Source organism: Epinephelus moara, chromosome 4 (genome assembly GCF_006386435.1).
Source record: "Epinephelus moara isolate mb chromosome 4, YSFRI_EMoa_1.0, whole genome shotgun sequence".
Lineage (NCBI taxonomy): Eukaryota > Metazoa > Chordata > Actinopteri > Perciformes > Serranidae > Epinephelus > Epinephelus moara.
In genome coordinates this window covers 37,103,504-37,119,457 of record NC_065509.1, presented here as the reverse complement: position 1 = coordinate 37,119,457, position 15,954 = coordinate 37,103,504, and the positions used below count along the sequence as shown (strand labels likewise).

General features: G+C 38.0%; 1 protein-coding gene across 1 annotated transcript; it reads left to right on the top strand.

Annotated features, from left to right (window-relative positions):
• Positions 1-6,232: 6,232 nt before the first annotated feature.
• Positions 6,233-15,248, top strand: tmem33 (transmembrane protein 33). The gene is made up of 8 exons (XM_050042965.1): positions 6,233-6,343; positions 8,457-8,524; positions 10,560-10,654; positions 10,766-10,953; positions 11,207-11,274; positions 11,607-11,740; positions 12,291-12,374; positions 14,068-15,248. Exons 2-8 carry the CDS (start codon positions 8,477-8,479, stop codon positions 14,195-14,197), a joined length of 747 nt encoding a protein of 248 aa, XP_049898922.1. The 5' UTR covers positions 6,233-6,343; positions 8,457-8,476; the 3' UTR covers positions 14,198-15,248.
• The last annotated feature ends 706 nt before the right edge of the window (positions 15,249-15,954 follow it).

The following is a 15,954-nucleotide window of genomic DNA, read 5'->3' as shown; positions in this document are numbered from 1 at the left end:
CATTAAGTTGGCTGATCTCTCTCAAACCGTTTGATTAATTCACTCCCTTTCAAGCCCAAGCGAGCAAGGAGTGGAGGGACGTGACCAATGACATAATAGGCTCTGTCAAGCAGCCTTGCAAAACGCCCAGACCATTTGTGGTGACAATCCTGATGCCATCAGTTCCATTATAGACCCCCATTCAGCCCAGAAACAAACATAGCTTTACTCCCAAAAAGAGAAAAGTCAGCTTTCTGGTGGATCGCCTCTGCTTTCTGTGTCAATAGTTTTTGGCTCAGGGCTCATTGTGGGCATCAGATTCCCTCCAGCCTTTAGAGAACACACTGTTATTTATCAGCAAGGGCCAAATAGAAATAATAAATGCAGACCTATCCCCTGTAGGAATATTGCACTTATTGCATTTGTTATTTATGTAATATTTTAGTAACTAGATTTTCATTTATGAAGAAACAAAACACAATGCATTTAGAATAACAATATAAACACAATGTTTGTGCACACTTCTCCTGCTGAGGGATGTTAATTGTATTAAGATTTAACTCTTTACACTCCAAAACATGCACAAAGCTTATTTCCTTTTCTCCTAAACTCACGTCTGTGATGAATGCATGAATCAGAAACAAGATCTGAGTGAAGGTTTCCTCTTTGCACGCATGCAGAGACCAGTAAGTTGGATGCTGAACAGTTTATATAAGAGATGTACTGTGGTTTAGTGGCTGTAATATATACAGTGGCAAAAGGAGGAGAAAAGGAGGACATGTAGCAGCATCTTTATAAACCAAAGTGGTGTCTATAAAATGGATGACTTGCATGCAAGGAAAAAGCTCAGGCAGGCTTCACTATATGGGCCTCTTAGCCATGTTAGAGTGGCACAATCCTGCAGGAAAACATAGATGATCTCCCCAGGATAGTGCAATGTTGTGCTAAAATTAAGGTAGACCAATTCTTAGCGTCAGTCTCCCAGAGGATGGACAAACACCAAGATGCAACATGTTGAATTTGGTCGCTTGGGCGCATATGACAGCAGCATACAGAGCCAAATGAGTCTCTGAAAACAATTTGGAAGACGAACCTCAAAAGATTTACTTCCTAATGTACAAGCAACATCCCTTTATCTTTCCTGCAAACACCAAAATATTTAGATAAAAATGAGTGTTTTATCTGTGTTTAAAAAGCCCAAATAACAGCATATTGCTTCCAACATTGCTCTGAAGTAAACAGCCAAATTAACCAATGAGCTGCTGCAATTAATCCAGAGCTTTGACCTCCTTTCTATAGAAGATATCACTCTTAAAATTAGAGTTAATTGCAATTTCTGTTTTGCAAATGGCTGCTTTTTTTGCAGTCAACAAACAGAAGCATCACAGCAAAAGGTGAGCCTCAGCTGACAGGCATTCACACGGAGCCAGTACATTTTTAAAGCAGTATTTTATGTGTATTTTTGCACATTGACAAAGACAAGCTGCTCTGATTTTACATTTTTATTCCTACATTTTCAAATCCAAGCAAAGCAATAAAGATATAGCTCATGAGTTATAGTGTAAAGATCTTTTATATTCTCTATAAATCACAAGGAATTCATCCCCGTCATGAGATAATCCTGACCGTCCCTGTGTCTTGTGTGAAACGCCTCCTCACATCACACAACAAAGAGATAAAAGCCAGAGAAGTCTGTTGATAACTCGCTTTATTGTTTCTTTAACCACTTTGAGGGGAAATGCACCGTGTCCTTCTTTTCCTCCCTATCAAAACCACCTCTTTTCTTCCAGTCCTCTTCCTCGCTTGTCCCGATTTTCCTCCCCTCACCACACCCTGTTTGTTTTGGGGGCCGAATGGATCCAGATAGAGAGACCCGAGATGGAGCGATTACAAGCGCTTTTATTTCAGCATACAGGACGGTTTACTTCTTTATGGAGGCTTTCACTTTGGTCTGTCACTCACTCTCTGTTCTCTCTGTCCTTTCTCCTCAGAGCTATAAAGGACAGGGTTGAATAAAATGGAGGAATAAAGTGAGCGCAGGTTGGAAATAATGTTGTTTACGCAGAGAAAATAAAGGCCATTTTACATCGGGGGCAAAAATATGGTTGTTATTATTAGGCTTATTATTCAGTATTTGTAGCTAAATAAGTCAGCAGTCCTAAATACTTCAATTAAAACAATATAATAAAACAAATAATAATAATAATAATAATAATAAAAGCGATTTATTGTAGAATTTCAAAAAGAATAAAATATCTTAAACTGCAGAAATATTATCGTTTGACTTTCATTTCATTTTAGGTCTTTTTTCCCGAGGTTAATTTTATTTTATTTTTTATTTTATTTTAGTTATATAAATTAACCGGAAGTATGTTTTTTATTATCATCATTATTATTATTATTATTATTATTATTATTATCTCTATNTATCTTAAACTGCAGAAATATTATCGTTTGACTTTCATTTCATTTTAGGTCTTTTTTCCCGAGGTTAATTTTATTTTATTTTTATTTTATTTTAGTTATATAAATTAACCGGAAGTATGTTTTTTATTATCATCATCATTATTATTATTATTATTATTATTATTATTATCTCTATTTATTTTCTATAATTTAAAAAAAATAAAATAAATAGCTATTACTCTATTAGGTGTAGTAATTTGTCTTTGCTGCAGAACTTGACCGATGCACAGAAAAGAGGAAAAATAAAGTGAAACTGTCGAAAAGAAAAACCTGAAAACTAAAGGTGGTGATCTCAAGAGGGTTATCCTGTCCTTTAAATAAAATATGCAACACTTTATATTGTTTTTGTAATATATATTCATCTTCATAGGCTACACAATTTAAAATATACATTGATTTTCAAAAGAAAATCAGGATTTTATTATATTTAAATGGCTATCCGAAGGAACTAATGCTCCTGTTATATTCCTCTGTTAATACTTTATGTGACTCCGACACTCCTAAACGACCTGAGTGAGCATTTGCGCATCACTGTAACATCCCTTTAATATTCTATCTGCTATCCATATTCATAATTCAGTAGTTCGGGACATTTTCCTCTCTCTGAAAACGCGCCAAAGGATCTCACACTTCTTCCTCAGAAGCCTGGACAAATTAAAAGTCTGGCAGAAAATGTCTCATTTAAATTCTCACCTTGAGCTCTCTGGTGACTGGTAATGGTCCGAGAGGAGCTGACGCTTTAAAAATCATCAAGCTGTATTCTCACTACCTGTTTGGCGAGCTCTGAGGTGCCCGACACATTGTACGACATTTTAAAGACAGAAAAACTAAACAGAAGATAGATCATGTTTTTGCAGCCAACAGAATCATCAATTAAAGATAGAAAATGCATGCAAGGCAGGACGCTGCAGCCTTACTTACTCTGTGTGCTGTGTTGAGGCTCCGCAGTTTAATTACAAGCCCTAATTTCCCAGCGCAGATAGTGTCAAAAAATCTGCGACTATTTCTCAGAGATTCCCTTTAACAAGTGGAAACTTAGTGTCCTCCTGCACCATTTTATACATGATGAGCCGTCAGTAATGGGATTATTAAACAAAAACGTTTCAGGCGCTGGCGTTAACCTTTTTTAATGCCTAATTAGGTTTTGCAAAGAAATAATTAGATTCTACAGTGCTTACACTGCCTATATTTTCAAATGGCATCTGCAGCAAACACATCATCCTGCGACACCAGTGCCAATAATCTGCGGATATATGCGCCACAGCAGCAGTCAGATGTAAGATTTTAAAACATGTTGCGACCAAATAAGGTGCACTTAAAGCTAAAATAATCATCCAACACAGGCTATAGGCCAACCTGCAGGAGCCGGATAGTCTGGTCGACTGCGCCCTCTGCTGGTGGCCTACAGCACAACATTAAACTGACCAGTGAAGCAGAAAATTATTGAGGATAAAAACAGGAGCAGAGAAATATCTGACAAATCTTTTATTCTTAATGTCTAATTAAACACCAGAAAGCACATTCATCTTCACGCAAGCAGTTTAGTTCTTTAACACAGCTTAAGCAAAAAGAGGAGACAGTCTGTTCTCATAAAATATGGGCGTTGACCACTGCGCAGGCGCACTTTGGAGTGCTTTTCATTGTCTTGTGCGTCTTTAAATGTGATGTACATGAGATCCTCACTCAGCACAGCCTAACTGTGGCTCTGTAGCTCTTAACATTATCTTAGAAATACAAATTTTAACAGGCCAACTATTTCTGTCGTGCCTAAATGCATTTGGTTGACTGTGGCTTTAAGCTTCAAGAGTGTTTTAGATATTAAAGCACCATTTTTTTCTTTAGCCTGAGCAAAAAATAAATAAATCTATATAAAATGATCTGTTAAAACTTAAATTAGACAAGGTTATCTGTAAGACAGAATAAAACTAAACTGCAGTGGACATCATTTGGTGCACATAAATCTTAATAATCAGCTTTATAATCAGCTTTTTTGACCTGTAGGCTTTGTTTAGCATACAACTCCAGTTTCAGGACATTAATACACTGTACAGGAAGATGCACAGAAACATGGAGCTAAAACAGTGTTAACAAAGCTCAACAGACACAAGCAACATAAACATATTATAGTAAAGATTTCTATTTTTCTTTCTTTTCTTTTCCTCGCTAACCTCCTCCTTTCACTCTTTGTTCACTCATTAACCTGACTGAGTTCACCTGTTCACCCCTATTTCAACCCTGAACACCATTTCACTCATCTTTTTCTTCATCTTCACATGAGGTGGCAGTGCTGATTCAAACCCATGTGTGCTCCCCCCTTTTATGTTTAACGACAAGTACCTCAGTTTGAAAATGAATCTTTGTGTGCAAAAGAAAAGCTTCAGTGGCTGATGCATTCTGATCCATGCTCGTGATGGTAGACCTCTCCTCCTGGACCTCCTCCTTCTTAACACATGCAGCCAATGTGTACAGGCAAGGTGAAAATAGAAACATATATCACCTATAAACAACAACATACAGTGCCTGAATACAGTCAGTCTGTTAAACTGTTCACAGAGTTACACATATTAGCCGAGTGGAAAAAATGGTGACAAGTAATATGGTTGTTATACAGTAGATCGTTTGTGTTATCTTTGCACAGTATGACTTGCTTGGATTTTCATTTGACAGTAAAGCATAATATTTATGTTATAGTACAATGTGAAAATTGTGCATTTCATTGGCACATACAATTCCCATGCTTTGTTAGATTTTATTTTTACTACCTAATTTACATCTCTATATAAAGCATATGTATTTATTATACTACTTCTCATTACGCTTTTACATCGACTAAATTCCTGTTTACATTACAGATTGTTCATTTTGCAGTTATAGTTCACCTGTCTACCACAACTATGTGTTATTTTATGTTATATTTTATCCCTAGATTTTAACTTCTGAACTGTTTTATGTCTTAGATTCTCATTTTTTTAACGGAGTGATTTTCTTCTAATATATATTCAATGAGCATTGTTGGAGGGAGTCTGAGATATTCATTGTCAACAACTGCATCTCTTCAGTGCTGTATGTTTGCAGTGGTGGAAATCAACTGGATAGCAATTTCCATTTCAAATGTTATTCATAAAGCCCAATATCATAAATCAAAATTTGCCTCAGAAGGATTTACAACATATGACATCCCTCTGTCCTTGGCCCCTTACAGCGGATAGGGAAAAACTCCCCCCAAAAACCTTAAACCGGGGGATATAAAGCCTACATTTAATCATTAATAACACAACATTTTACTCAGCTAGTAAATTATGATGTATTATTATGAATTAAGCTACACAGCAATATTTTAAGTAATTAAAATTAGCCCCATTTTTCCAGCTGCAGCATTAAAGTGATGTACATATTAATGCATCAGTAATTATAATCCATTCTGCCATTCTGCAAAATGAGTAGTCCTCTTCTACAGTCAGTGCTTTTAAGTACATTTTGGCACTAAAACATTTGTAGTTTTACTTGAGTACAATTTTAAATGCACGACTTTTACCTTTAACAGCGGATTTTTACACTGATTTTTTACTACTATACATCGGAATACTTCTTCCAACACTGACTAAAGGATGTGAATAGGTCTACTTCTTCCACCACTGTGCATATGACTGTAACTAAACTGAAACTTGAATCAAATCAGAGGACAGAAAATCAATGAGCAGGCTTTGTTGCAGTGCCTTTTTTCTACCACTAGAGGGGAGTGTTGCATGTGATCCAGTAACGCTCCTTCTCAAATCTCGCGAGAGTCCGTTACCTTGCCGTCTCAGAAGGTCAGGTGATCATTCATTTCAGTGTGGTGTCCGGCAGCCTGTCACTTTCACGTTAGCACGCAACGTTCCTGTTCGACGCTGTCACACTGGTAAGCTGAGTGTTTTATTACTTATTTAAATGTTATCAACCAGGAGTGTTAAATCTGTACGAGCTCGTTTAAACAGCTAACGTTAGCCAGCGTAAACCAGGGTAACATAAATCCACGAGCTAGCGATGTAGCTAACGGTAGCGGAGGGTTTAGCTCGCATGCTAGTAACGATGGCAACAGGGAGAACATTCTAGAGCCACCTGCTGCTAATGTTAGCATTAATAAACCACCGACAGAAATCTTCACTGATTATTTACAGACTTAAACCTGAACTGATTAACTTTGATCAGTAGTAACGCGTACGTCTTTACCGTTTTCATTGGTTTAATTCAATGAAGTAGCCATTAGTTAACCAAACTAGCTGAGGCTAGGTGGGCTAGTGAACACTGAATGGCGTTTTATCTTCACTGAGGTCCAAATAAAGACAAAGTAGTTCATTAACGTTTGTTCCTATTTTACTTTAACTGTTAACGGTTAACGTTTGTCTTATTGAGGTAATTTTTTCACTGTCAAAACCCACAGTGTCTTCCTGGTTTGCTTAGCTCAGTTAGCTAGCATAATGTAGCTTGAAACCGGTGATGGAGGAAGTCTTAGCCTAAACACTGCACTGTTAAAAATACTGTGTGACAAGTAAATGTATTGCATTGAACATGTAACTTAAGTAAAAGTGTAGAAGTATAATCATAAACAGAATTTAATGCAAAATTAAAGTACCAGAATAATATCCCTGTGACAGTTGTACTACTGTGAATTATATCCTGAGATTATTATTACTAATGCATTAACGAAGGAAGGATTTTAACGTTATAGTTGGTTGAGAGGGGACTCATTATTACCTTGATAATAATTGTTTTTATTTGGTTTTAATCTTAATGATTTTTTAGAAATCAAATGATTAGTTGGTTTGGAAAAATTCCGAACATTGTGAGAGATGTCATCACAATTACTCAGCGCCCAAAGTGAAACCTTCACAATGTTTGTTTTGTCCAACCAACACTTCAAACCTTTAAAATGATTAAAAAAAAAAAAAAATACAATAAGAATACATCAAAATTGTTAAAAGGAAAAGCAGCAAATCTTAAGTCAGATTATTGTGTGCATGAAAAAATGACTTAAACAATTAATATTCTGTCAGTAGACAATACTTTTAGGTCTACTTATATAAACTGTACGTACATTTAATTCATAACAAAGCATTATCTTTTAGAAATTGTCCAAATGTTTTGTCCATAGAAGTCTTAATTATTAAGGCATTCAGCACCTAAAGCTCTTACACAAGTGTATTGAACTTTTAAGGGGTATTAGTGTAAGTTATTGGTGCATTGTGGCGTGTGTATTTTATCATAAGTATTGTGGGATATGTTGTGATGCATGCATTGTGGTATATGTACTCTGGATTGTGGTTTATGTAGTTTATTGTGCCTTCTGTTTATAGTGTATTGTGGTTGTATGATGTTATAAACTGTATATGTTTAATAACATTTTAGGTCTACATGTAAAAGCCCAGCTAGGGACAAGAGTTGAAAATTAGCAATGTGTCAACTCCTCCACCACATCTGAAATGTAATGAAGGAGCAGAAACAGAAAGTGATTTGTATAGAAATACTCAACCAAACATGACAATGATTCACCTCTTGCGTTAGTGACAAGCTAGCATCACGTTAATACTATAAAGCAACACCAGCGATAAGTGTTTGTGAGGTACCATAGGAATCCCTTAAAAAGAAAATTAGCGTAGCAATGATTAAAGATTGATGTTTGTTATTGACAGAAAATCTGTTGGCAAAATTTTGATGATTAACAATTGAGACATTTTTCAAGTAAGAAGCCAAATATCTTGTTCCAGTAAATGTGAGGAGTTGTGCTTCACTTTGTCATATAGTCAATCAAGTATCTTTATGGATTTGGACTGTTACACAATTACTGAATTCGAATATGTGACTTTAGGAAGTTATGGTTTTCAATATTTCCTGTCAGATAATCAGCTGATTAGTCAATAAAGAAAATAATCTTAAGCTGTAGCCACAGGAGGGGTTTGTAAGTGCTGAACTTGTGACTTCTGCTGGTATGACTAGGCAGTATTGCTTCATGGTGTAACTTTCTTCCGCAACAGAGCAACCTACACTCCCAAAGATGGCTGATACAAATCAACAAAGACCTCCTCCCCAACTAGGGCCTGCGGTAAGTCAGTGACATCTTCCAACTGTTTCTGACCTTGTCAAGTGCACTCTACGTATTCTTCATGTATACATACATATTATGTCTTCTGTGGCCTTGAAGGTTACTGGAAAAGAAGCCCATAGCTTCTTTACAGAGAGTCATGCAATCCTTGTGGAAACCTCAGTATTAAGAGTTTAACTTAAAGTTTTGTCATAAATTAAACGTCATGGGTTTGTTGGAGGTAGTATTTATTTCAGGACGGCTGCATATTGTGCAGGTGTTCTTGGTGTTTGTGTCCTCCTTTATCACTGCATCTTTGTCGCATTGTACAGTGTTGCTGAGGTATTCATGTTTAAGCCGAAAGATGAGTCAGCTGACAGAAAAAATATCAGCTAGAATTTCAATAACCACTTAACTGTAAAAGGCCCAGTTCAGACCAAAGATTTGCCATGACACAAGTTGAAACAGGCAACTACTTGTTACACGCTGCTCTGCAATGTTCTAAAAACTTGCCAGTTCACACCAATGCAACTGGATGAGACGGTGTATCATCTCTATGCAACAACTCTCTGTGCTTCTGATCTGATTTGCAGCTTTTCAGGTTTATTTTGTGGCTGAATATAATTTGTAGCTCTTAAGATATGAATGAGGATAGTGATAGTGAGATACTGGCTACAATTGCATTTGTGGTGATGAAACAAAACGAGCATCAGATGGACTGTATTCATAATAAATACGCCACAATAATATAAGTAAGCAGCGCCAAATAATCAGTCAATGAGAATGTGTGTGTATTAGGGGGCATAAGCACATACAGCGAGCAGCAGCAGAAACCCACTGTCTGACACCGGCACACCATGCGGACGGAAACAGAGGGCTCGGCAGTGACGAGCACCTGCCGCAACAAGCAAACAAGGCTGTCTGCGGTCATTTTGACTTGACCAGCAGACTTCACTACAAGCCAATTGGCTGTTGAAACAGGTGACGTGCTTTATGTTCTAAAACCAGCTGCCAGCGAATTGCCCAGCTGAGTTGCAGGTGACATCATCAGCCGGCTTGAGTTGAGCTCAGACAGCTAGTTCACACCGCTGCAACTTTTATCTGCAACGTTCTAAAACATTTTTGTCTCATCTTTGATCTGAACTGGGCTTTAGGTATTTTTCAAGCATGAATGGCAAAAATTCAAGGGTGCCATCTTGTGTAATATGAATAATTTCCTTTTCTCCTTAGAGCGGTACACATGCTGCATTTTTTGCGCCCCCAAACTATTGTTGTCCATGTAGACCTGCAGAAGGTGCGCACAAAAGCAAGAGCAATGCCACTGTGCAAGCATTCCCAAGTGCCTAATTTTAAGGGCATGACGGCTGCACCCTGAGATAAAGTTCAACTTCTGTAACACAGCAATGCACAGCGCATGTCACGTGACGAGGAACAACCAGTCACAGCCAGCAGACATCTCTCTTTTCTTTGATAAATATCAGTCTGTGGTAAAAGTGGAGAAGTTGATCATTTCACTGCAGGGCTACCCAGTGCTCCTATCTGCAGACAATATTTTGGGCCTAATGCACACTTAAAAAACAAAGTCTGAAAGGAGGTCAGCTCCAAAATTGGGATTTTTGGTAAATACGCTATGATTCAGTGTTGGTTATGGTAGCTTAGCAACATCAGGCGCAACCTGCCTCTGCACCCTTGAAAGATGGCACTGAGTAGTCACAAGAGAAGCCCCCAACCTCGCGTTTTCCAGGCAGTAAAAGACACAGCATGTGTCTGGACCTTAGTCTTCTATAAAAGTAAACTGCATAGCTGCGTCTTGTCTTCTGTTGAAGAGAAAATGAAAAAAATAATTGCTAAATTTAATTAAATTGTTTTTATGCTGACTGTTGAGAAAATTCAATTGAAGAGGTCTGAGCCTTGTCAGTTGTCAGTATACATGAGAACCATCCTGTCATGGTTGTGTCTTAGCACTTTGCCTCAAAGTTTAGCACAGTGATGGGACAGCTTTCCTTTAACTTTTATTAACCCCAAATTCTTGAATGTAACTTTTTCTCTTCCACAGCAATTTTTAATGAGTAACAAGCTGGAAACTGCAATGTGGCTTTCACGACTGTTCACCGTCTACTGCTCCGTAATGTTTATTCTACCAATTTTGGGGTGAGTTCAGTCGGTGACAGTGCACATCATCAACACACTGATTTCACCATGCTCTCTTTTCTCCCAGCCTGAACAGATGTCAGAATATCTTTGACTGCTTGTGTGTTTCAGACCCTATGCAGCAGCCAACTTCTATCAGCGAGCCTTGTTAGCGAACGCCCTCACCAGTGCCCTTCGCTTGCATCAAAGGCTTCCACGCTTTCAGCTGAGCAGAGCTTTCCTGGCCCAGGCTCTTCAGGAGGACAGCTGCCATTACCTGCTCTACTCACTCATCCTGGTCAACTCCTACCCCATCACAAGTATCCTTTCACCTTTATATATGAGGAAAGACAAATGGATCGAGCTGTGTATCTGGTTGAAATATTAAAGTCACACATTTGTTTTGTAACATGGGTACACTTCGGTGGTTCTGATTAGTCCCACAATGAGCCCATGATTTCAGTCATTAAAACATAATTATCAAAAAATGATGCGACTCTAATAACAGCACTAAATCATTGTATGAGGTTTATTCTCTGTCTCCTCATGTTGGTCCTTAACACTTGTCTCCAGTGAGCATCTTCCCAGTCTTCCTCTTCTCTTTGCTTCATGCGACTACGTACACAAAGAAAGTCCTTGATGTGAGTACGAGGCAGCAGCCACCTGCTGTGACTTGTAATGCCGTTAGTTAAAAACGTATGATAGAAGGCCTTTTGCCGAACATTATTTAACCCCCAGGTGGAAAATTACCAGCAGCCAAATGGTATTTTAATTATCTACTCAATTAACCAGCCATTGCCGAGAGACCCAAATTCAACTTTAGAATCTAATAAAGCTGATGATTGATAATATGTGATTATTTTTACATTTTCTTTCCTGTATCAGTGTTTGATGTGAGCTCTGTGCCTCACAGAAAACTTTGACTCACTGCAGTTTTGTTGTCAGCTTCTGATGTTGTAATCTGTCTCTGCAGTCTGTGGGCCCCAGCAGCATGATGTTCATCAGAAACCTCCTGGAGAAACTTACATCCAATCAGCAGAACATCCTGAAGTTTATCGCCTGCAATGAAATCTTCTTAATGCCGGCCACTGTTTTTATGCTCTTCAGGTAAAGTGCACATGTAAAAAGTATTTCTGTCTTTTTTATTATAAAAAGACATTGCAGATGAACTTACATGATCAATTGTGATGGAGGCACTGATCGTGTTCTTGGACAGTATTTTCTAATGCAGCTAACAGTTTATCTGTTGTTGCCAAAAATACTATATGAAATATTATGCACAACAGAACAAACCGGTTTTCCCTGTTGTCAGATACTTTTAAGGTCACACTGAATTTGCCTTCCAGATTTCCTCCTAAAGGTACACGTAAATGTCATCCTGTAAATCCCAGTTACCAAACCAACCACAGAAATCAGTCTTTTGAATTATGTCGTCACTACCAGTGCGTGTCAGCTTCAGCAGCTGTCTGGCTCATTTTTGCATATGCAAATTTCTCAAGGCAATCTACAGGTACGAAGAGCCCAGGTAGTCGTTGTATTGGATCGCATTAGATTATAAAGGTGTTCCATTTGCTTGTTATATGAACATTTATAAAAGTGCTGAACAAATAATGTTTATTAGTGTCATTAATGTCAGTTTTCACTCTCTTTTTCACAGTGGCCAGGGGAGCTTGCTGCTGCCTTTCATTTACTACCGATTCCTCACCCTGCGCTACACATCCAGAAGAAACCCATACTGCCGGTGAGATGTTGAATAATACAATATTGTCACAAAGCACATGGATTTCTGCAAATGATAAAAATACAACAAGCGAGTCATGACTGCAGGAGCAGGGGGGAGAAATCATGAAACATTCTGTGTAATTCTCAACGGTTTTCAGTGCTGCATACCTTGAATATTCATCATTTGCATGAAAGATTGATGTTAGATTATTTTATTGCAAACCAAAATTAAAACACCAAAAAGAAGGTCAAGTTTTTAGCTGTGGAAATGTCTCTACCTGTAGAGTGTGGTCAATTTCCAGTTTTGCCACTCAGGTCTGGTCCAGTAGCTTACCCCAGGTTGATGTCATACACACCGGCTGAACCGGTATTTGTCACTGTGACACATCCTGGCATATAGAGATGTAGCTTACATCAGCAACCTGTGCTGACAGTGTCTAAATTTCAGTAGAGGTGGAAGGGGGAGGAGCGGTGCATGTTGTGTTTGTTTTCTGGAACATTAAGATACAACGTTTTTTTGGGGTGGCAATATTATTTTACTTAATCGGTTAAGTCCCACTGAGATCAGTGATCTCTTTTACAAAGGAAACCTGGCCAAGACAGCAGCACACAAGACATTACAGCCAAACAACCACACAATAAAAAAACATAAAATATACACAGTAAGATGTAGAAATATTAGGACACTTACGCACAATGACAAGAACTAACCGACTCATTCATCCTTGTGCTTGTGAGAGCTTTAAAATCAGGCAGAGAGACCAGCTCATGTAGTTTCAATTCTTTGAGTGGAGAGGAGCAGAGAACATGAAAGCTTTCTTTCCCAGCTCAGTCCGAGCACCAGGAACAGACAACAAAACTAAATCTTGAGATCGCAGACTGTAGCCACAGTCAGATCTCTATTCAATCAAAGTACAAATGTACGAAGGGAGTTTACCCAGTATGGCTTTATAAATGAGAAAATACCAGTGACTGAGGCTACGAGAGATCAAATAAGGTCAACCAGCCCTGGAATAAAGAGTACAGTGTGACAAGATGAGACATGGCAGAGCTAGTCTCTCAAGAAAACTACAACTGCACCAGTATGGCAACATTTTGGATTTGAAGCCAATGAAAGGTGTCCTAACGTACTGTGAGCGACACAGTGTGCCGTTTTGAGCTGAGCTTTTGTTGGATGCCATGTTTCTATACATTCCTTTCGCTCCCTTTGAGTGGAGGAGGAATGCCTGATTCATGGGGTTGAAATTAGGAAATATCTCTATGATACCTTCTTATTTCACTACAAAACCCAAGTACGGTGGCAGCTCCCTGGAGGGAGATCGCCAGGGAATGGACCACAAGTGACGCGTCAGAGTGCACTGTTAATTTTTCATCCGTCAAATCCAGTATTAGTCAGGCTCTAGTACAGGTGTTGTGTATGTGTGCAGAAACATACTACTATAGTGTCATCCAGCATAATAAACACGTTGCAGTAAAGCTGCTTCAGCTGGTCAGAGCACTCTGACAGGAAATACTAATTTTGCAGTTCAAAGATCTTCCTGTTGACAGTAATTTGATAAAAATGAATAAATGTAAGAAACTTGTTGATTCCAGTAAATAAAATCTGATTTAACGCAGTGGTCTGCTATTAAGAAATACAGAAACATTTAAAAATATATATATTTAACCGAGCTGTCAGAGTTGAATATTAAACAAATCTGTTTCCACCCCAGCACCTTGTTCACAGAGCTGCGGATTCTTCTGGAGCACTTCATCATGAAGCCCGCCTGCCCCGCCTTCTTCAGGAAGATGTGCCTCAGCAGTATCGCCTTCATCAGCCGCCTCGCCCCCACAGGTGTCTGATCACACTACATGAAAGATTTGTTTTCTTTATGGTTTGTTTTTTCCACCATTTAGGATGTGACTTAAACTTTGATGGGGACAGACATTGCCATCAACCGAAGGAACTGTTTTTTGAATGTCAACTTTACAGCCTGTGCTCCAGCTTCTCCGTATGTTTGAGTACAGGTGAAGAGCAGCCAGTAACGCACTGAAGTCTCATGGTGATATTTGTTTTCCCATCTTCTTAATGTGAAGCGGTGGACACCCCTCACTTTGTCCCGTTCACTGAACGCAGCACAGTAGACATCAACTGTGATCTGTATGTATCGGCTGTTATTATTTTTTCCTCATATGTCCTTATTTATTCATGAAAATCTCTTATTCTGTGATGAAACATTAACATTTTGAGATTAGTAACTTAAATTAAAATATGCTTATACATGATTAATAATATTCTTTTTTTAATGATAATGTTGTGCTTGGGTGGATGGAGGATGGGGTTTGTTCGCAGTTTAAGGTAAGGTAAGGTAAACTTTATTGTCCCCTAAGGGAAATTCATCTTTGCACAGTGCTACATTTCATTGCTTCACAGGACAAGATAAAAATATCATTACAGGGACACATCATCACAATGACAGTTCTATCACATAAAACAGACTTGGACTACATTTAACAATCACAACACAGAAACATACAGAGACGTCTAAAGTTATACGTGGTCCAATTTATTTTTTATGTTCGACGCATCTGATGCTCTGATTTGTCTAAATGCCTAACTTTAAATGTATCTATCAATGCCATCGACCTTTCTTCGTGCTTGATGCATGCTCTGATTTTTTTTTCCTGCCATGTTTAATGTGTTTATTTACCTCCAGACAAACCACATTTTTATGACAAGAATAAAATGATCTCTTAATGAAACCAATAAAATATTAAAGAACAGGAATGTGGTTTGTGGATATAATTTGTTCAATTACTGTAGTTGATGTTAACACATTGTAAAGTAATGAAACACATTTGGCCATCCATAGATATGAATTACATTAATTTCTATGCTGACAAACAGTTAGTGTTTCGACCAAGATATCTACTGAGAGGGGAGGTTTACTCTTTAACGTCAAAGCTGTAGTCTTACCCAACAACCATAACTCAGGTTAAATGTACTACAACTAAAACTGTTGTCACTAGCATTCACACTCAACCCAGTTGTCTTTATCAGCTGATAGATGTATTAACTCAAAAGCGCTTCTTTCTTTTGTTCCTTTTTTTTTTTTTAACTTAAAGGCTAGGGGTTTTTGTGGTCATGGAAAACCCTGGAAAAGTCATGGAATATCATAATCACATTTTCCAGGCCTGTAAAAGTCACTGAAATTTTTGGAAAAGTCATAGAAAATTTGTTGTGTGTAATGAAATTGACGTAACATAACGGCGTATGTGTTTTCTAGAGCTGAAAATGTAACATAGCTCTAACATTGGTCGATGTTTCTACTACCATCACTTGCGTTTCTTCATTTTCTCCCCCCGTTCGGTCTCTCCCGTGAGCTGGTGTCATGTTTGAACGGAGTTTGAATCTGAGATGTTAAAAAAGTGCCAGGCAAGTGGTGCAAGAACAAAATATACAGTGGTGTGAAAGTGTTTGCCCCCTTCCTGATTTCTTACTTTTTTGCATGTTTTCCACACTTAAATGTTTCAAATCATCAAACAAATTTAAACATTAGTCAAAGATAACACAAGTAAACACAAAATGCAGTTTTTAAATGAAGGGTTTTATTAATGAG